General features: G+C 39.7%; 1 protein-coding gene across 2 annotated transcripts in view; it reads left to right on the forward strand.

The window, feature by feature from the left end:
* Nucleotides 1–4,764: 4,764 nt before the first annotated feature.
* Nucleotides 4,765–22,711, forward strand: part of lrpprc (leucine-rich pentatricopeptide repeat containing) — a 68,583-nt gene continuing 50,636 nt past the window's right edge. The window contains exons 1-16 of one of the 2 annotated variants that reach the window (XM_017690583.2): nucleotides 4,765–4,960; nucleotides 6,731–6,939; nucleotides 7,450–7,572; nucleotides 7,680–7,801; nucleotides 8,547–8,605; nucleotides 8,771–8,857; nucleotides 8,996–9,122; nucleotides 10,501–10,645; nucleotides 10,859–11,016; nucleotides 11,256–11,361; nucleotides 11,451–11,558; nucleotides 17,944–18,062; nucleotides 18,143–18,236; nucleotides 19,569–19,638; nucleotides 20,789–20,816; nucleotides 21,087–21,144. In XM_017690583.2, coding sequence (XP_017546072.1) covers nucleotides 4,806–4,960; nucleotides 6,731–6,939; nucleotides 7,450–7,572; nucleotides 7,680–7,801; nucleotides 8,547–8,605; nucleotides 8,771–8,857; nucleotides 8,996–9,122; nucleotides 10,501–10,645; nucleotides 10,859–11,016; nucleotides 11,256–11,361; nucleotides 11,451–11,558; nucleotides 17,944–18,062; nucleotides 18,143–18,236; nucleotides 19,569–19,638; nucleotides 20,789–20,816; nucleotides 21,087–21,144 — 1,768 coding nt within the window. In that variant the 5' untranslated portion in view covers nucleotides 4,765–4,805. Of the gene's footprint in view, nucleotides 4,961–6,715; nucleotides 6,940–7,449; nucleotides 7,573–7,679; nucleotides 7,802–8,546; nucleotides 8,606–8,770; nucleotides 8,858–8,995; nucleotides 9,123–10,500; nucleotides 10,646–10,858; nucleotides 11,017–11,255; nucleotides 11,362–11,450; nucleotides 11,559–17,943; nucleotides 18,063–18,142; nucleotides 18,237–19,568; nucleotides 19,639–20,788; nucleotides 20,817–21,086; nucleotides 21,145–22,711 lie in introns of both variants that reach the window. The other variant, XM_017690582.2, reaches the window with a different exon arrangement.

The following is a 22,711-nucleotide window of genomic DNA, read 5'->3' on the forward strand; positions in this document are numbered from 1 at the left end:
TCTGGAGACGAGACGGGGTGTGGAGTCAATACAGCTTAGAGAATATCATTTCAGTGGATTATGGTACAGTTGTGTTCCCTGACTAAAGGTACTGTGAAGAACCCTTGAGAGAATGACACCAGTGACAAAAGGGGCACTGCCCCCGTGACAGTTTCGTACCTTTTTTCTGAGAGGAAACAGGAGGTGGCTTTGTGATGTGCAATAAATTGTTTCCCAGATCAGAGAGCTTCTTTGTGGTTTACACCTTAATTATTGGTTTAGGTCTGGAAAACAACATACTGGGCCCCAAATTTGAGATAGCATAGGTTTATTATTGAGTTGTAAACAAAGTCATTCAGAGCAGTTTGATGCAACGTGGTTAATTGTAGAAGACCTCACCAATTCTGACCAAACTGTTCATATGTGTAATAATAATAATTGTGTGCAAAACTCAGAGGTACAATAATTTGAACTACTTTGTACTGGATGATTCATATTTATTATTACAGTCACCGCCGTTTTACTATATTCATAAGTACTTAAATCTTGTGTACTTATTGCAATTTTTCTCTTTATCTTTGTTTTAAATTATTAAAGTGTTTATTCTTTTACATAAATGGTTGCAACTGTAACAACTGCAATTTCCCTCTGGGATCAATAAGGATTCTGATTCTGATTCAGATTCAGATTCAGATTAGTGTGGTGATAGGAACTGGTGTCACCAACGCAAATATATCCATATTATTTACTTCTCCAGAATGGGCAGTGAACCTACGTGTCTTTATAAGTTTCTATAATATTGTAATGTGATGTGAAAGAAGTGTTAAAAGAACAAAAAATACCTTTTAGGCCATCAATGTCTGGCATTAAGCAGTGTATCTGTAAGCATTTCTTGTACTAGTTTGTGTGAAGGACATTTTAGAGGCATTTCATTCCTCAGACATCTGGTTCCTATCACCACCACTGTCAAATATTCTGACTTGGTCATGTTCTGCAGAATCGAGGATTTCATATCAAACCACTCCGAAAGACTTTTACTTATGTCTTAACAATTAAAATTTTGAGAGATAATTTCAGAGATTTTCAGCAATAAGACATTCATCTTTAAAGGCTGGCCCAGTGGGAAGCACCCTTGCTTGACGATGTCATTATTGAGTACTGAAAATATGGAAATGGTGTGGCTTACAGTGCTCAGTGCATCTCATCTGACCTTGCCATGATATTATGTTTGTTTGTTTGTGTGTTGAGTTTTGAAAACAATGGCAAGCAGAAAGCTGAAACATACCATTTTCCCATCCACAGAACAGTAATATGAATATTTCTTCAATGTATGATATGGTCCTCAATTCAGGCGGGGGAAGAAAAAAAGATCAGCAAAACTCTAAAGGAGTGAAAATAATCAGTAAATAATTGATTAGCATGATGAATAAAAGATTGCTAACAAATGCATCCATGCTGTAGAAAAATAGCCCAGCATTTCATCAGTTCATTCAGCAAAAAAGAAAGAGAGGCAGGAGGGAGGAGGGAGCACCAGTGCTCAGCTCACCTCCTCGCTTCTCCTCTATAATTCAGTGACCTTGAGATGTTTCCTCCCCTGAGCTCCCCACTTTTAGCTCTCATGGCCTCTGAAAGAGCGGCCACTACCCTCAGAGCGGCAGACGAGCAGAGTCTATCAAGCAGCATGCTCCCATTCACAGAGCAGGGTGCTGTGAAGGTCTGTAATCAATTCTTTAACAGCTTTGTAGGACCATCCTCACACCAGCGGTTGAGGTCTATAGGCACAGTGGAGGGTTGTATGGGGGAATTTGTTTTCTTGTGCACATTTTAGTAAAATATTAATAATGTGTGTATGTGAGATTGTGGTGGCTCCAAGTGATACTTTATAGGGATCACAAGGGTTCAGCTGGAATATATCGTTTCAAAAAAGATAAATAAAAACAAAACCTTGTCTGTCCATAATGATGACGTCACAAGAGAAGGAAAAATACAATGTCATCTAATGTACTTTAACATTACAACATCTTATTTTGGACCAGTTCTATTGGTCTATTCCCCATGGAATGTTCATACAATGCAAAGCGTAGCTGTTTGATGTAAACAATATTTACATAAATCCAACTATTTAGCCTGTAAATTATAAGGAGTGTTTCACAATACATGGCAGCCAATCAGAACAGAGCTAATTCGCATGTACTTTAAGACACAGTAACAAAAATCTGTTTAATCTTATATTCTGGGGAATATTTTGGTTTGTCCATCTGAATTTACATGACCAAATCATAAGGCAAATTATTTAGTAACTGCGTGAAATAAATTTACATTTCTGTTTTATTTATTTGTTATTTTTTGTAAAAGTTCCCCTCAAATGAACAGAAAATGTGTTTTATGATCCACACATATCGCTATATGCTTACAATTTACTGCTAAAAGCCATCTCAGTAATCTTTGTATTATTTTATAAAATTCTTTTTTACAGAGCAGATTACTGAAGAGATGCCATCTGTTTATAGGTTATAGCCCAGATTTGTGGAAAAATGGGTCGACTTTCAGTGAAGAAAATTCAGCTTCTTTTATTATAAGGGTCTGTCATGTATTGTGAAACACTCCTTATAACTTCAGTGTTGTTGGGTGGCGCTAAACTGCTGTAGGCTAAATAGCTGAATTTATGTAAATATCGTTTACATCAAACATTGAGGAAAATACGACTTGGGCCCTTTAAAAATATATAATCGAACACATTGGGCCTAAAAGCATTGTGCTTTGTTAAGGCCAAATCAATTAATGACGGGAATGACAGCTGTAAAAAGCATATAAAGAGGATAAAAATGCATAATAGAATATATTCTTTGAAAAAATACTTGAAAGGGTTTTAAGGCCTGTTCATAAAGACTCATTCTCCCTCACAAGGCTTGCCAAATCCCCTCAAAGTCCAGCTCATGCCCCAGCAGCACTATCCCTCAGTAGGAGGGCTTGGCTGACAGGGGTTGATGGACTGAGTCTGGGACGGCACAGGGCCTGCTCAGTAGGAGTCAGACAAATGTGCCTGGCAGGCAGGGCCTGTTCCATGTCACCTGTCAGCTGGCTGCTGCTGTGTGGGTGGCACGTGTGCTGGTGTGTCCACTTTGAAAACGAGTGCAGCATGCCACATGTCAGACATGATAGAGCCCCCCAGTCCTGACACCCGGCACGAGACGTGGTTACCCGGTGGGCATCAGTATGTGCCTGGCAACACCCCACCTGACTGACCTTTTCCAAACTTGACCCCAGACAGCACCAAACAGCAAAGCACAACATGCCTCTAAGCTAGAAAAATACAACAGAAACACAAGCAGGCCTACTGGAAAATCTGGCATTCAAATAAACAAACAAACAAATGAATGGATGAATGTAATACTCACTGCATAGTTACTGTTCACCCCCATGTCTGTTAATGACAGCTATATTTGTTCCTGAACATAACTTATGGTTATCGCTGCTCATTTACTCGGATCAACCACACTTGTTTTATTGTGATAAAAAAGAGAGAAGAAAACACATTTTAAAAATACAACAACTTATTTTCTACACTCAATATGCTGCAGTAAGATCATTTCACTTCTCTAAACGGGTGTTTTGGACTCCTTCACTGAGATAACCATTTTCTTGAATATATGACACATCAGGTAAAGGACACAACTAAATAGTGATTAATAATGTTGAATAAGAGCAAAACCAGTGTCTGAAGACTACAAGGATGTCACTTACTTTCATTGTTTATTTGATGAGACGCTTTATTAATTCATGTATAAATAAGGTCTGAAAGCAAACTTTTTTATTTTATCTTACTTAACGTATTTATTTTAAATGTATGTATGTAATGTGTAAACAGATATTCATTTGAGCACGACAAAGATTTGATGCAAATAAAAACTGATTTATTATTTAGTAATATTTGGGAGTTATTTAATATGAAATGATTAACTATAGATAAATGATTCACTTGAAATAAAAACGATTTGTACACTACATTATAGATGAAATTAGAATTGATATTTTTATATTACTTTATATAGCATATAACTACATATATAAGACAGACAGACAGATAGATAGATAGACAGAACTAACTCATGCTAGCTAAAGCGTGATGCTAAAACAGCCGTGATAACACAGAAAACGCGATGTTGATTTGACTTACACTCATATTTCGTGGCTCTTATGCGCAAATAAACGTCGATAATTGTTTAGTAAATTCCTGACCGCTTAACTTAAACCGTTTTCTTAAACAGTTTACGGGATACAGGATCCCTGCAGTACTGCGGCGCCTGCAGCGGTGAAAGGAGTCGATTCTTTGACTCCAGCGCGTCAGTCGCGTGGAAAGAGGAGCGACATCCAGCTGCTATGGAATAAAAAAACTTGAATTTAAATCCGTTTTTATACAATCATGACAAAAGTAGCTATTTACTCTGTTAATCCCTCCTGTCGATATTTTAAATCAGTTGTTTCAAAGTAAGCGGAGTGGACACCGACTCCAGCGACAGGAGCCGAGAGCTCGAGCCGAATCCAGAGGACCCGGCTCGCGCATCGCTGCGCTCTGGATGCGTCCCCCAACATTTCCATGGTCTGATGTTCAGTTGTGAGCTATATTCACGCACATTCTCTGAGCTCCGTGTTAAAATGTCACATGAAGATATACAGCATAAAATCGTTAATGATGAGAAGTATTTCAGCACACACGTCCTTGTTCAACACAAACCCCCCCTGCGTGTCGACAATGTGCTCGCCCGGCGCCCTCTGCCCTGTGACGCGGCGCGGACGTCCTTCTCCCACTCTGCTGCAGGTTAAACATGGCTGCGCTCTTACGGTCTGCCCGGCTGCTGAAAATCTCCCCCTGTGCTCTTCTGCAGGTGAAGGGGACACACAAGCATGTAGCGACGATTAGTGGCCACTGCAGTAGAGCGGTCTGCCGGCGGGCAGCGGGGCTCCGCGGCGGTGTGAGCAGGTAGGTTGCGGCGGTTAGCGGCGGCTGGCCGCGGCGTGCTGGGCTCCCCGTGCTGGGCTCCCCGTGCTGGGCTCCCCGTGCTGGGCTCCCCGTGCTTGTTTAGATCTCACAGTGACCGGTGGGGGTTGACCGCCAGATATAAAATACAGATATTGGCTAGATAAAAATATATTAGCTAGACACTTCTTTCAGTTTGGGCTCGCCATAGCTGTACGGGCTCTGCTTTGGTTTGAAGGAAAACGAGGTTGAGGTCTTGTTCTTGTTCGAATTTTCCCATTCCACCTTAAATGGTGTAGCACCAGCGTGTATCAGCTGCCGCATTTAAGGTGGAAAGAGGAACCCGAAGAGGGTGAATAAGGAGCTGACTCCAGCCTCGTTGGAAAAACCGCGGCCTGCTCTGCTCGGCAGGCTCGGAGCTGTGACTTGACAGACATCAGATTTCATTCATCAGCAGTGACGTTTCTTTACATCCCACCTTTCTACGTATAAATGCTTCAACGTGTCTGTGGTAGCTGTGTTAACTGGGTCAGCACGTCTGTAGCAGCAATGTTAACCATCATAGGTTGTATAGCTCTGCCTCAGTTCCATGATCTCTCTCTGTCCCCTGGCGTGAATCTTTGGAAACATGCTAGTTATTTCTGATCTACTGCATATTCCCCCTGAAGATGAGTGCATTTTTAATATGGAGTATCGTTACTGTCTGGCTTGTTAGCGTGTACCAGGTCAGTGGGTCAAGGTCATTGTTTATCATGTGCACTTTTGTCTCTCAGTGAGCCCACATGTCAGACAAGGTCTGTTTTGGCCCCTTTTCCCTACTATCTCCAGTCCATGTACAGCAGTGCTAAATGAACTAAGTGGTCTTTCCGCTCAGGTAGCAGCAGGGCTGGTTGGTCCTTAGGCCACGAACTGCTGCAGGTACATAGAGCTCCTGCTGGTTAACCCAAGCATCTTAAAGAGGATGTAAACTCATTTCCAAAAGTCAATCATTTTGATGTAAATAAAGTTGTCTGGTTCCCATCGCTCCCACCACCATAGATAATTCTGGCTTGGTAAGTTTCTCTAGAACATGGCATTTTACATCAAAGCTTTCTGAGTGACTTAAATTATGTGGGAAAGAATGAAAGTGCTACTAAGAATTCAAACGTTAGTGACATTCCTCTTTAACCAGTTTTCCCTTGTCACTACGTTTTATGTTTTTATGTAGTTTTCACTCTTCTTTTGTTTACAGTCAACAAAGTATACATAGGACAGGAGTAAAACTACAGATTAGAGCTGAGAAGTATTGATTAATATCAGTGTCACAATACTTATCAGATGATATCTAAGCTAGCGTGGATAAAGTTAATGAGGCCATTTTTCCTGAGGTCTGGTACTTGATACTAAACAAATATATTAGAAGCAAAACTGCCCTTTTCTTCTCTTGAAATTATACAAGAATCTTGCCCAGTATTGTAAACCTTGATTGATTTTAATCTGTTGTAACAATGTGAAACACTCAGGAAATGACAGACATTGAAGTTATCTGCTTTTGAAATGTCCAGCACCTGGCAGACACACACAAGTGAATTCAAAAGGGATGAATTATATGGTAACAGTTGTACTATTTATGGGAATTATTGTGGATTAAATGCTACATATCTAATATACAAATCATCTACATATTGCTAAAATACCATTAAACCTAAAAAACAAGATCATGGTATACCAGTATAGAGGATATATTACCCAGCAGTAATAGAGCACTTCCATTTTCAGTCCTTTCTCTTACAGCTCAGCGTGGCCCTGTTCAGCACTGCGTTACTATGGTACAGCTCCAGAACAGAAGGGAGTGGTCAAAGATGAGCCCAGCCTCGGAGTGCGCACCAAGCAAGCCCAGCAGTTTGACTGGGCTCTCGCAAAACTGGACAGCTCAGTCAGAAGGACCGGTCGAGTTACCAAAACATTGCTTCAGCGCATCTTTCATGATATCTGTCGAACAGGTAAAGCAGAGTGACATTAGCTCCTCTATCAGTGGGCTTATTTTTCAATTAATTACTTTCAAGATGTATTATCTAGGGTTATCTCCTAGAGGTGGACAATATGACATTAATATATACCTGAGAACATTTTTGCAGTGCAGCTTGTGGTAGTTGTTCTGATGTTTGCACTGTGGCACTACATCTAAGTAAACAGAGCCAGTTATGCCATCTTGAGCATCAGTGCTCTTGTCAATATAGTTAAAACTTAGTTATGTTAAAATATTAAAATGACAATATGCCCAGAAATACTTGTGATCTAATGTATTGGGAAAAACAATATAATCTACCCCTAGTCGCTGCTATTAGTTATTTAATAACATAAATAAAACAAATGTTATAATGTAAATGTGGGATTTCATGGGCCCTTGATTTTAAAGTGTTGTGTACGGTGTAGCTCTGTTCATGATTGAGCCTTTGTCTGTGCCTTATTTATGTTTACTGACCACATGATATGTTGTGTTGCCACTCTAGGCTACCCCAGTGGGAACCAGGCTCTGCTGCTGCTGAGAAGTTGTGGCTCTCTGCTTCCCGAGCTGCCCTTTGCTGAGCGTACAGAGTTAGCCCACCGTGTCTGGGAGAAGCTACAGGAGTTGGGTAAGAGTGGTGGCACCCTCTGCTCTCCCACTAGTTCTAGACCTAGATCAAACCATCTAGAGGGTTTGATGCACAAACCCGTTTTAACTTTAATGTTTCTCTTCCAGGTGCTACCTATGATGTCAGTCATTACAATGCCCTGCTAAAGGTCTACCTACAGAATGAGTTCAGGTTCTCTCCCACTGACTTTCTTGCCAAGATGGAGGCAGCCAGTGTCCAGCCCAACAGAGTAAGTGAAGTTTGAGTAGGATGTAAACAAGTCAGCATCTCTACTCACTGAAGTAAGGGATATAAGAATCAGTAGAATGAATAATTGGTTAAATCGCATGAATGGTTTAGTTAGATAAAAGGCGATATGCTAGTTTTCTTTTGAGGCCCGCTTGTGACATTTATGTAGCAGAACATTTCATTAGTGTTCACACAAAAACGTGCATCTCCGTTTTAGTTGATTTTCAGTTTACTACAACATTTGAACACAACATTGTGTGAACAATTTCATGATGAATGGACCAACAGAAATTTTACAAAATCACTTGGAATAAAACCTCTTTACATGTCACTGTACCTTTTAAATCTGATGTTTGTAAATAATGTGTTTTGATTGGCTGTCCTGTATTGTGCCTCATTCAAAAAGCAGTCTGGGCTGAAACAGGTCTTATAACTTTACTGCTGTAGGTTGCATAGGCAGATATATGTAAATGCATATGGCATTACCAAAAGTTCGAAGTAGACTGTTCTTGTAGCTTAGTTTCCATATTTGGACTGTAAGGACACAGTGTTTATATACTACATCAAAATATTTTTGAAATAAAAGTGAGAAATTAAGTTTAATTTGTGTTTTCCTGACAAATGTGGGTATCAAGCTTATTGGTATTGTATTCTTTTTCAATAGTTTTATGATTTAGTGACTTGTGGTCTTTGGTTTTGAGTTAAAATGATTCAATTGGTTAAAAGTGACCATCCTCTTTTGTCAGGTGACCTATCAGAGACTGATTGCAGCATATTGTCAAGATGGTGACATTGAAGGCGCAAGGTAAGGCAGGATTTGATGACTTCATTTGTTGGCATTATTTGACCATTTAATGAAATAAACAGGGAATAATAATGTTTTTCCTGGTGATTCCTAGTCAGTCTATTGTGTATTTTCAGCGCTCTAAACGTTTTTCAGTCATGAACTAAACTCCTGTTGTGTCTGCAGTAAAATCCTGGCCTTCATGAAGAGCAAAGACTTGCCCATCACAGAGGCTGTGTTCAATTCCTTGGTGACTGGTCATAGTCGAGCAGGGTGAGTTGCCTTTAGTGGGAATACCAGTGGCCCTCCTGAAGTGTATTTCCCATTTCCTGATCTTTTTGTAATTTAGCCTTTATCTATTCATCTTATTTATCTGTCTGTCTGTTTATTTGTTTTTCTGTTTATTTTCAGTGACCTGGAGAGTGCTGCAAACATCCTGTCTGTGATGAGTGGCGCGGGCATTGAGCCAGGTCCAGACACTTACCTAGCTCTACTTTGTGCTTATGCTGAGAAGGGAGACCTTGCCAAAATCAAAGAGGTGAGTGTTTGGTGGTCTGTGTATGTATGTATTCTGCTAGATTGTATGTGTATGTATTCTGTGCTTAGAATAAGTTTAGGTTGGGAAATGCTGATCAGTGCCAATTAAGATGGTCAGTGTTCAACACTGGTTGCCTAAACAATGTTTTTCTAAACAGTATTACCACTGTGATTTTTCGCCCACATTTAAAACAGGATATAATGGAAGTTGCAGTTTTGATATCTAAAAGATTAATTGTGCAGCCATTAGCAGGCATTCAGTAAAGTAAATAGTAAAACCAAATGCTTAAACTACAAACATAATTGGTCAGCAAAGTGGCCACCCCTTAATGTACAGTGTCAGCGCTGTCAAATGATGCAAATGTTATGTAGCATATGATATAGTAGAATAAATCGTGATTAATAATGATGTTTAAAAATTTTTTTTGAGTAGACAAAATGTAGAATGTTATTACTTTCAGTAAAATTGTTTTCATTATGTAAAGACAGGGTTTACATGAAGCTGAGCATGAAAGCCATGAACATGATTTCTGCAGAGTCAACAGTTTCCACTTTTCATCACTTATGTGTCCTGTGAAAGCAACAGTGGCAGAGTGTATCATATATATCATTAATGGTTCTATTCTGTTCATACAATTTATGAATCCTTGTTTCAGTGGATTTTTTTTAAGGGAACTCTAGATTTCTACTTTGCTTTTTAGTCTGTTGAGTTACTGCTGGCATCAGTGGGGGTGTTTGACTTAGGGGTGGGCTGTGTGACGGTATTATCTTGATAAATTATGTTTCAGTAGGCTTTTCTGAGCATGTGGGTATCATCAGTACTTGAAGAACACTGTCTATTACATGTTTCATGTTTTCAAATTGAGTGTTATCAGGCCTGTTTAACTGGATTTAGTAAAAATTGGCTAAAAGTATTTATATATTTACATGTACACCATTTAGCAGTCTTACAAGTAGTGCTTTGTCTGTCTAGAAAATGTATCTTTGCTAGTTACCAATAGGTTAGAGAGAAAGCTAGTCCTGAGCTCAGATACTGAGATAGGTATAGCAAGAGTGCACAGTCAGCTGGGATTTAGGTTTGAATTGTGGATGGATTAAAGTAAAAATGGAAAATAAATGTTGTGTTATAGTGATGATTTTGAAAGTGTTAAAAATACGCTTAATACAATCAATCCAGTTCATTTTCAGTTTTGACAATTTTTACACCCCTAGTTAATTGCCAGGTTTAGTGATTTAGTGTTTAAAGAGGAGAATCACTAAATGCTGATCTTCCAGGACATGAATCAAATGACCCTGTTATTGATATGTTTGGTCATTTTTATATGATACCTGCCTGTTGTGTTTGTTCAGTGTGACCATATTCTTTGTCTCGTACCCAGACTCTAGACACAGTGGAGAACAAAGATATCAGCCTGATGGACAGGGACCTGATGCAGATAATGTTCAGCCTGACTAAGGCTGGCCATCAGCAGCACGTGCCGGAGATAGTGGAGCGCATGAGACATGAGAGAGGCTATGTACCAGGTGCTACATATGACTGTTGTCTTTCTCACTTTGTACATGTTATTTGCCATACTTCTCTGTTGTTTTGTTGTCTAGTATCATATAGGGCGAGAGTACACAAACAAAATACATTTCCTGAAGGCTGAGAAAAAGCACAGAATGAGGCTCAAAACTGTTATTTTTCAGCATTATTAATATGGTTTTTAAGTGTATGTGTGTGTTTTTTGTGTATAGATGCGATGAACCTGTGTTTGAGTCTGATCACCCAGGGCTTTGAGGATACAGCATTTGCTGTACTGAAAACCTTCCCTAATCTGCAGGCAGAGTCACAGAATGGTGACAATCCAGACCTGGGCAACTTCTTCCTCCGTCACTGTGTGAACATGGATAAGGTGAGCAGCCTGACAGTCTGCCTGCTACTTTAGAAAATAAGCACTAAGGATAATAAGGAGCAGGATATGAATAAACTGATTATTGGTCTTACTTTTAATTGACTGTATGAATGAATGTATTTTATGCTCTTTTGCTTGATAGAGTTGGGAATATACATTCATTTGTTGAAAACACTGAATACATTTTTTTTCTTTATTTTGCCTTGGTGAGTGAAAATCATCTTTACTCTGTCTTACAGTCACCTGAAAAGTTGGTTCATTTCTGTAAAGATCTGAAAGACTCTAACTTGCACTCTGCACCACTGCAGTTTACACTCTATTGTGCCCTGGATTCCAAGAAGACAGGTGTGTATGTTTGTGTATGGTTTGAGGCAGTCTCACAGAAAGATTACATTGAAAGATTAACGTACTAACTCCTCTTCTGTTATTTAAAGCTATGGCTGTAGGGCTGATGAAGACAATGAAGGAGGAAGGCCTTCCCATCAGGCCTCACTACTTCTGGCCTTTGCTAACGCAGCATCAGAAAGACAGAAATGCACCAGGTAAGTCCTGAGACTTTTCTTTATTTAATTTAAGTCTGTGTAGCCTCTTAATCTCCTTGAGACCACCCGTGGTTCCAAAACATCACTTCGTCATATTCTTTATAACTTTCATATTTCATAAGCTGCCTTAACGTGTCTTTAGAGTCAAACAGATGGGTGATGTAATTTTAAACCCTTATAATAAAAGAAGCTGAACTCACATTTTTTTTCCCCTACTGAAAGTCGAGACATTTTTCTGTAAATCTGGGCTGTAAACTGTAAACAGGTGGCGTCTCTTTAGTGATATGGTCTGTAAAAATTATTTTTATAAAATAGTACAAAGAGCGTCTAAGATTTTTGGCTTTCAGCAGTAAATTGTAAGCAAATATTAATGTGTATGTTCATATAACACAAGTAAATAAATAAATAAAATGCATTTATTTCATGCAGTTACAGAATAAGAGGTTAAATAGCTAAATTTAATTCAGATATTAAAATTAAGGCCGATGCCAATCAAGTAATGTCATATATTAGAGCTGTATTTATGTCTCAATCCACTGTCAGCCATGTGATGACTGGGTGCTGAGTTTGTATTTGTAAGAGTTTGAATGTTTATTTTTTTTTCATTGAAGAATAAATGGGGGGAAAGAGCCCCACGCAGTCTGTTCTCAAATCTTGTTTGAAATGTTATTTACAACTATCGCCAGTTTATTATGTATGTCTAGGTATACAGTTACTGGCTGTGGTCCATCTGTTGTTGCACCATTTATCAGCCGCCTTCTAACCCATCCATCACTGACCACTCCCATGTTCGTATTACTGTAATGCTGAGAATGATCCACCACTCAAATAATTGGCCGGGTGTAGTTCTATAGTGGTCTGTTGATGGTATATATGTAATGACCTAAAGGAAAAGTCAATTACAAATACATTAAAACAAGTTGCTGTAGGGATTTACTTGGCCAGTAATTAAACATGTAGAATATCGCTTGGTGTTGTGAAATAAGCAGACACATCCGTTTGAGTGTCTTTCAGCTTGAACGTAGCCTTCACAGATGTGCAGGTGACCCATGCCATGATACACCTCAATACCATAACAGACCCTGGCTTTTGAACTTCATACTGATAACAATCTGGATCATGTGTGTCAGGCTCCAGTCCTCAAGCGCCAAAAACAGTGCAGACTGCCTCATTAAACGTGCCTGATTCAGCTCATCAGCTAATTACCAGCTTCATGAACTTTTTTCAGAGCGTTAGATAACTTTAAATCCTCCACACCACTTTGGCCAGGAAGGTTCCCAGTTTGACATGCCTGGTCTGGATGGTTCTCTCCTTCTTTGTCCCGGAGAACATAATGTCCATTATTTACATAAACAGTTTGTAAGGGTTGTAAGGTCAGACCATGAATGAGCTTCATTTTTTGCCAAAAAACGGTCAATAAAAAAGTCGATAAGATGATACGTTAAATGTATTTATTTATTTTTTTTAAATACATGTCCAAGTGGATTAAAGAAACCACTATTATCTGTTTTTGTTTGGATTTCACATACTGCCCTGACTTTTTTGGACTTAATCAAAGACCCATCAATCTCTTTGATCACATGCACAAATCCTATCATGCGCTGCATGGCCTCTGAACTTGCTGGTGACCAAAGCCTGGTTGTGCCTGGCTGGATGATTTGGGTAAGATGCCTGGGGCTGAGGGGTGAAAGGGTCATCATGCCTCAGTGGCTTTTGTAGCTCTTTGTCTCCAACAGCCTGTCTGTGAGCTGTGGGAGTGGGAAGATGTAGGGGCTGGAGGTTCACAGGGGGGTTAAACTCTGCGTTTAGCTAACTTTGCACTATTCTTCATTACTTTTGGCAAATCACCGTATGCATACTTAAGTGATGGGGAAACTGTTTTAAGTATCCTGCCTTCCGCCCAATGACCGCTAGAAGGGGATCACTCCCAGTTTCTGCATAAATAAATGGTTAAGCTATATCATGTAATAACTTCCTACAAAGTGACTTTTAAAGTGCATTAAGCTGTTCTGATGTCTGGTTCCCAACACCACCACCATTAACAAGTCTGACTTGTAAGTTTCTTAACGGTGGAGAACTTTACACTGAGCCACTCTGATTTTGTTACAGCTTAACCTTATCCAGAAACCTAAAAAGAAAATGAAATTTCCCTTAAATGTCATTTTTTTTACAGTACATTGTTGGGAAATGAAGCCTAAACAGCCCCTCCCTCTCAAGCAACTTGGCCTCCTGCATCCCATTTACTTGTTGGACCATTTAGCAAAGGCAAACTTTTCGTTTCACACTGATTTCCCTGGTTGTTGGCGGACACCCTCATGAAAGATGCAGGCTCACCCTCAACCCCCTCCAGTTTTATTGAGAGAGTGTGTGTGTGTGTGTGTGTGTGTGTGTGTGTGTGTGTGTGTGTGTGTGTGTGTGAGAGAGTGGACACCGTGGTGAAGCTTATGTGACGGAATGTGGAGTGACTGAGTCTCATGTAAATGCGAACGCTCTAAGGGAATTCACTTTGGATTATGCGCACCGCTGTGCATGGCCATGAAATATTAAGCGCCATGTCACTTTCTGTCCACAGGTGTCACTGGCGGGCAAGCGCCCACCAACCCCCTCCTCTCTCCACCAGAGAACGAGTGAGGAGAGGAGGAGAAAAAGTTTGCATTTTGATGAGGTGTGGATTTGGGCAGGCGAGTTTGAGGAAGCATATGCTAGCACTGTCTTACCAGCCGCGAGCGAACAGCGCTTGTCACTTCAGAGCAGTGGAGGCGCCTTATCTCTTATGACACAAAGAGCGTCCTGGCCCTCCTCTCCACTCACACCCAGCTTTTAGCTCTGCATTAGAAACCTGCTCACCAGCCAGATGGAGAGAAATCTGTATCTTCCTACCTCTTTTGTCATCTGCCTTTTCTGTCTATCTCCACATTCACTCCTATTCATCTTTCATACGCTGCCGTGTTCATCTTCTGCGGCCGTTGAAAAGCAGTGTCAGCACAGATTTCGGCTGATATCGCTTTTAGTGATGACGAGATGGAGGATGTCTCAAGGACAACAGAGATTTATGATCTTTCTTTTTCCATAAAGTGTAAAGGCTTTGTACCAGTTTAAGGACTGTTCATAGAACCTTCTTGTGAAGGTACTTTAAACTTTCAAAAGGGTTTTCCTAATTACACATCTTGTTTACAGAAATGGTTCTCTAAAGGACCAAAAGTGGTTCTTCTATGGCAGTGGTTTTCAGGACCCAACCAGTGGTCCACGTTTTTGCCCTAGCCTAAGTCACAATGCATAAGGATGGAACAAAAATATGACACATCTGGGGGACAGGTTTGAGGACTTTTCTTTGGAATTGTGCAAAGAAATCTTTTAAGGCATTTTACCCCTGTTTCTAATCCCAGTCTCCCTTGAGATCTTTTAGTTTAGAGACTTCAGGCTTTGAGAACTGCTGATATGCTGGCCAGAAAGGCAGAACACCCTCATTTGAAAGCAAAGGACCTGCAAAAGGGCTATACCTAGACCTAGGCTATAAAGGATGTCCAAACTTTTGCACTTTTTTGCTTTTTGCTTTGAAATTTGCATAACTTTTAAAATTCTGTTTTGTAAATGTTGCAGAGGTTTTGTTGTTTTTTTACTTCTTAATTCAACAAAATGTATGGTTTGGCCAGTGGTGCCTACAGCTGAACTTGTAGTGAATACTTTATTAACTGCAGTGATGCTCCAATGTGGAATATTCTAGAACGATAACAGCTTAGCACTTTGTTGCCTCTAGTATCAATAATCAGTTTACCCTAAAGTCCATAGATGAGCTGTGCTGAGCCCAGCAGCCTAAAACTTTGCACACTAATGCATCTGTGTGCTCAAATAGGTTATCAGCTTATGGTTGCTGTTACCACCTGTATTGTTTGGATAATAGTAATTACTTATTATTCACTGGTGAATGATGTTGGCAATCAGGTCTTTTGCTGGAAGATGAATTTGCATTTGTATCTTTATTCCTCTGTATTTAAACCAGCTAGTTCTTCTGAGTTTGTTTGTGATGTCTCTTTAAACACTGCTTTGTGCACTTTTTCATGTGCAGTTGATGTAAGGATATATTACTGCTCTCCTCTCTGCTTTTGAAATTGAGTCAGCTATCAGAGGGCTAAGGTTCCTGTTTATAAAGCGAACCCTGCCCTTTTACTGTTCTCCGATGAAACAGCCTCTTTACTGTCCTGATCCCATCATCCATTTGCAGCTCGGTCATGAAACCTGGCTACATAGCAAGCAGAGTGTCGCCTGAGAATTCTGCTCAACCACTCAGGTGCTGTAAAAGCCTACTTGCACGCTCTCCTGAGATCCAAAGCAAAAGCAAGAATCTGCTGATTCTGGCGGCTTTGTGAGACGTGACTGGGCCGTCTGTCCTTTTTCCAGCCACATTCACATCTTTCTGGTTGGTTGATGGTGTTTGGGCCTGAGAAATGGATTTATGGATTATTAAAGAGGAAAGCAGGTGTGCTTCTTTCATAAAAAAAAAAAAGAAACGAAAGAATGAATTGCTCTCAGGATCCATTGAGGAGGGAGCATCTTGATTGACTGTTTTGCTTTTTGTTGAAAGTGGAGGAGTGGTATGCCAGTGAGAGAGCATGAATGGAGGGAGATGGACATGAACGAGTGAAATGGATAGATGGGGTGGATGGATGTAGACCCCAGGTGCCTTACCTGGCTAATGCTCTTGCCCACTGGTTGCTGGTGGCCCATGGCTCCAGATACAGGTTTTAATGGCAGATAAAAGCAGCTCTTATCTTTTATTCAGCTGTGAGGGGAGAGAGAGGCCGGTATAGCCAGGTGAATGGGGCTCCCTTGGGCTTTGCGATACACAGCACTAAGGACCAAGGTGGAAAGTAAACACAACAGAAACTGCTGCTTCACGTGTACCAAACCCTCTCACAGATGTGTGCACACTCATTTAGACTATGCATGTGTGCGCACACACACACTTATGCATGGCTCACTTGGCAGAATGAGTGTGTTCCATATTCATGTGGCTACTCCTGGGCCCTGCTTCAGGCCATAGCTCAAGGCACTGCTGTGGAGCTCAGTGTGAGGATAGGATTGCTAAAGGAGTGTAATATTCTGATTAGAGTGTGTTTTTAGCCAGCATATGTCTTGGCTTGATGTGTGGTAAATAGCTCATGGGTGAAAGTGCAGTTATTAAAAAGCTCTTTGAGCCAGTTTTGCATTTGCATGGTCCCTCTGTGAAATACGTACTGGTAGTGGTCTTTAGCTGTGTTCATTGGTAAGCACTATTTGGACTTACTGTTTAGCCAGGAAATGTGTAAAGGTTCATGTTGGTGGGGGATAAGGGGGAAACCATATATCAATAATTGAAGCCATTTTCACAATACACTGTTATTCAGAGGTTTAATACATTGGTTTAATGCAATACATTTAATACAACAAAAAAAACTCCAGTTGTGGCACGTAAACTATGAATACAGTGATTTTAGTTCAACATTTCACTGCACTAAATCCAATTAAAGGGCACTAATTATGCTTTCTTTGTAAATAAGCATGGGGCTGGTCTGTGTAAGTACTGACCACATCCCCAGGGGTCTCAGACATTTGTCATGGTAACAATAAATATTGTATTATTTCCCACCTATGACCATTGACCAAAAATTCTCCATAAATAATTGGTTAAGATTTAAGCAAAGTCGTTTAGAGTGGTTTGACGTGAAAGGCTCTAGAGAAACTAGCAATCAGAATTGTTCACAGGGGTGGTGATGGGAGTTGTTGGACAAAATATTTTTACAAAAGTTTTGAGGTACGGTTTTGGACTGTAACATACACACTTTTTTTAAATTCAATCATGGTGTAGAGAGATATGGAAGGTGTTAGGTAAAATAACACAAAGAACACATCAACCCACACTGAATGAATAATTTTGATCCTAACCATTGAATTATGCAGAACTTAAAAATTGCTCTTATTTAAAATTCCCTTTTAAGAACTTCAGAAATTAGAATAATCATTAGTATCATTCAGTGTAATTTTATATGGTAACAAAGGGGAAAAAAAAACAGCCTTCACTAGTTTTAGACTGTGCTTTTACAATATACATTACTAAATTATATGGTTACTTCTGGTCAGACAGGATTCGGTTTAAACAGGTAAATAATGTGAACTCGTGAGCAAATTTACAATTTGTGTATTATACTTTTACAGAAAGATTTAAAAGTAGACTGCAATACTATCAAAGTTTCCTTCCCAAGACATTATTAGTGCTTTACTGTCAGGGTTTTAATATTGGTCAATTTCGGCCAAACAAAAAGTCAGTAGGGATGTAATTATGAGGAATGTTAAATATAGATATATTTGTGTGCAGTGGCATTAATTCTGCTGTTTTGTTCTTCCTCAGGCACTCTGGAGGTGCTGAAAGCCATGCAGGAACTAGATGCTCTTCCTGATGTTGACACTTATTCCAACTATGTACTTCCTACCTTCCCCTCAGTGGACACTGCCCGGACTGTTCTCAAGGTAATAGCTCTGTCTATGCGTGTCTGCGTGAAAGAGAGAGCGAAGGAATATCTTCTCACCTGTGTTCATATCTGCTGCAGGATGCTGGCTGTGCAGTGGACACTGCTGGGTTTGTCTCAGCAGAGGTGCGAAATGAGGCAGCGAGGGGAAATCTTTCAGGGTTACTTTCTTTGAGTGAGTATTGGAGACTTAGACTCTCTGCATCGTATCTGTCTCTCTTTTTTTTTTTTTTTTTTTCTGTCTCTCTCACATACATATAGATGCAGTCGCTAAAATATCTTCAGTTCTACAGCTTGGCTAAGATGCCAGTCCACCTGGACCCTGGGAACACAAAGCGCGCACACACGCACACAGTAGCACCTAGCCTACATTTCGCCTGGAGGCTAATTCCCCTCATAAGTGCGACACAGACACGCACACTTTTCTGCCAATCCCCTGTGCGCTCATCAGGGCTTTTAAGTGATTAGTGAGTGATTGCCAGAAAAGAGGGAATAAAGTGCCTTATCTGGCAGAGGTGAAAGAGGACAAATGCTGCTAAATTATGGATGGTCTCTACCCTCATCACATCTTTGCCCCTTCTCTGCGTCTCTCCCTCCATCTGTTATCCTCTCTGCCTGTTTGTGTCACACTGAGAGGTGTCTCATCCGCTCCCGTTTTAGAATGAGAAGATATGCAGGCCGCTCAGATGTAAGGTGATGTGACAACACAGACTGTACACACCCTCTGGTTGTCCCCATATCGAGGATGTTCTGTGTTAGAGCTATCTCTGTGTGAAATACACTGATATTCAGGATGCCTTTTAACTGAGATTTGGGCATCTTAGAGTTTTGTGGGAAACATTTTTAGTTTCTGTGATAGACCACGTTCTGTACACCGTTCTGTGGAAATGTCAAATTAAAAAAATTTTTTTTTAAATTATATATATATATATATATATATATATATATATATATATATATATATATATATATATATATATATATATATATATTTTTTTTTTTTTTTTTTTTTTTTTTTTTTTTTAACCATTCATCTCAGCACTGTTTTTGCTTGTTAAAACACTACATAGTTGTTGGCATGAGCTTGTTAGCAAATATTTGGTTCTAGATTCATCCTTGAACCACTGAGCCACAGCATGAATTTGTTGAATTCCATCACCAGCACTCCTGAGTTAACTTAATGGAGCATTGATTAGCCAAACCAAGTGTTGAATAATAATTACAATTACTACTGGGCTTGGAAATGCTTAACTGAATACACTGACATACGTAAAATCAGTATGTATTGTCTTCATGTTTGTATTTATTCTAATTTTGGTGGTTTTCAGAGAATATAAATGTGTTTTAAGTATTGACGATACCAATGAAATGATCAGAAAAGCTAATGTTGCATTTTATCATGATAATGATATCGTATATCACCCACCCCTAGTAATAGAATATGGGTTATGCACTAGATTAGAAACCTCTCTAAAGATCTTGACATATTTTGTGTCTGTCTCTACAGTGTCTTCATCCTCCTTCCCTAACATTGACCTTGGTGCTTTCAGAGGAAGCCTCATTGTTGGGTTCAAAGGGTAAGAGCATGTGTGTATGCAAGCATGTGTGAGTGTGTATTTTCCTTCAGGCAGACATTCATTCACCCTTTATTTACTTCATGCATATGGAAACAGTCATCCTGGGGTCCAAGCGCGATGTGCAGAGAAACTGCTAAATCTCTCACACATGCGTTAGGCCTTTGTGTTTCATAATCTAAGCCCCTTGATAGGTCATTGGCATGTTTTGATTCTTTGCACATAGCTCTATGATGCATTATGATCATATGCATTTATACTCTTCAGCAGGATGAGATAAAGGTGCATCATAAGTTCAGCTTCTACTGCTGTACTGAGCAGTGGCTGGTGCTGGTGCTGGTGCTGCCCTGCATGCAGAACATTTAGAAATGAGGGGAGGATGGTGCGGGGCGGTTGTCGTTGGCGACAGTTGTCAGGCTGGTAATTGGGGTTGTCATGAGGGTAGAGGGGGATGTAGGGGCCTGTCTCCGTGGCGACCTGCTCCTGTCATAGTCAAGGTCAGGGGATAATTTAATCATTAAAAGACACTGGAGTCTTCTCCCCACCTTCTTGCTTGTGTGCTCATCAACACAGACAAGAGGACCACCATAAGTACCAGTATCAGCTGCGATACTGATTTGGTATTTGTATCAGTACTCTCTACATATAGACAGCATAAATAACCAAATTATTTATTTATTTATTTTTTAATCATTTTTTTTGTTCACTTACATCCACTTTACACTTCAAAACTATAGCCATTGCTCTTAGGAATTGAACTTTACTTTTTCAAGAGATTCAGTTTGTAGTTTAAGTGTTTTTTCCTAATGAAAAACATTGTGTATTTATTGGAAGCAATTTTTATTGATGTAATAGAAGTGGCATTTTTCTGTTCCTGAGCAAAACGGTCTAAAATAAAATAATGTAACATTTTTTTTTTTTTTTGGTAATTTATTTTTTTTTTTAATTAAAACTTTTGGTTTAGATCCGTTTTCGACCCACAGTGTATTTGTAAAAGTTTTTTGGTGTGTGTGTGTGTGTGTGTGTGTGTGTGTGTGTGTGTGTGTGTGTGTGTGTGTGTGTGTGTGTGTGTGTATAAATGAATACGCATGCACTGGTGTGTCTGTGATCGGTCCTTTATTGAACATCTCTGATCCTCTGCTGCCCCCTGCAGGTCGAATGATGTGGAGAGCATGACCAAGGTAAGCAACTTTTTGATGTCATCATTCCCTGTGCTGCTCATACCGGTAACCCCAAGCTCTGCATATTTCACCTACTTTTAACGTACCTCATTCATCTCTTCAACCTATTATCAAGTATTTCATGAGTCATGCGTGATGGAGCTTGAAAAATACAAACATTTGTAATATGTAATTTTCCAGCAGTGCGACCCACACTTTACTGTAAGGCATGCGATTATTGATGTTCTTAATGTTTAGATTTTTTTTTTTTTTTTTCTTCTTCTTCTTCAGGTCACAGAGCTTCTCTATAATGACAGCCGGTTCAGTCAGGCAGGCACAGACACGGCAGGTAAGCTCTTACTGGATCTCTGATTCTTTAACTGTTATAGATGTAAGCTTTTTGGATTTGGATTTTCTTCTTTCTTGTATTCACTACTACAGGCCTGTTAAGATCATGGCTGTATTGCGCCATATTGTTCTATCATAGAAAAAAATTGCTTGTGGCACAAATGGAGATAAACTCAAGACCCACAAAATTACAGTACAGTTACAGTACAGTGCACAGTATGCAAAACCAGAGTTGTTTCACAGCAGCATGACACTGATGCACAAAAAAACAATTGCACCTATGTTTTTGCTTAAATTGGGAAGGTGCTTTACCTAACTAGCCTGAGCAGCAAGTGTCATCTTAGTAAATATAATATTTGGCTAGACCGAAGTGATAATAGTGCCTGGGGCGATGCAGATATATTTTAGGATGCTTATGGGACGATGTGTGCGTTGACAGAATCTAAAATATTCAGTCATAAATTAATTAATGAATATGGTAGCTTTATGAACAGATAGCAAAAGAAAAAGAACAAGTATGACTAAGTTTTAAAAAGAAGTCAAGTCTTAGAGTATTTCCATAAAATACATACAGCATAAATACAACAAGTCTAATTTTGCATGTCTTTGTTTCTTTTGCTTGGAAGCACGTTACCTTCCACCACTATTAAAGAAAACCTACTGGGATCAATTCTAAAGCAGCAGAGTGGTCTGTAGATGGCTGCTTTCCCTCCCAGCTAGTTTTCCAAACCACTACCTGAGACAGTTCAGGGACTTCAAAATAAGCTAACATCCCTTTAAAAACTCACACAAGCTCTCCCTGTGACATGACTAATGTTAATGTAGCTGAAATATTTTAAGCTGCAGCAGTTTCTGTAAAGAACAAGTGTTAAGTGGCTATTTAAAAAAAACAATTGAATATTCAGCAGCTTGTTACAATCTCTTACATTAGCTAGTTAATTATGTTCAGCTAACTGGTTAATTAGCTTACAATACAGCATATTTTAAACACTTCATGTGAAAAAATGCCATTCACTCACCCTGTAAACCTCTACACAAAGCTTGTCAACTGAACTAAGCAGGTTAATATGTTAAACTGGTCAAATGATGCTGCAGTTGTAAAACCAATAACATTAATCTTATCACTTCTTTTTAACCATTGCTTATTACTTTTTCCTCCCCCAGGAGATCGTTTAGCTGGTGATGAACCGCACCTCAATTCGGCAGAACATTTCCAAACGTTTAATTGTCTTAGCTTTTCACATTAACAGGTCACATGTAAGGATATTGTCAAACAGCTATTGGATAATACAAGGATATTGTCAAACAGCCATTGTTGTACATGCAAGTGGGGTGAAAGATAAAAGAGAGGAGGAACACTTGTCTGTATATCCAGGCTCATTGATGGAGTCTGTCCTGACAGCCTCTCTTTGCGTTAAGTGTGTGTGGTTGATGCAAGCTGAACCATCGCTGTGTGTTTGTGTGTTTCGTGAGACTGTGTGTGTGCGGCTGTCTGGCTGCTGACTCTGCACTGAGTAAAGTGTGTGTGTGTGGGTGTGTGAGTCTTGCTGTGTCTGGGCCGGCCTCAG

The sequence above is a fragment of the Pygocentrus nattereri genome, chromosome 5, assembly GCF_015220715.1.
Source record: "Pygocentrus nattereri isolate fPygNat1 chromosome 5, fPygNat1.pri, whole genome shotgun sequence".
NCBI classification, from domain to species: Eukaryota; Metazoa; Chordata; class Actinopteri; order Characiformes; family Serrasalmidae; genus Pygocentrus; species Pygocentrus nattereri.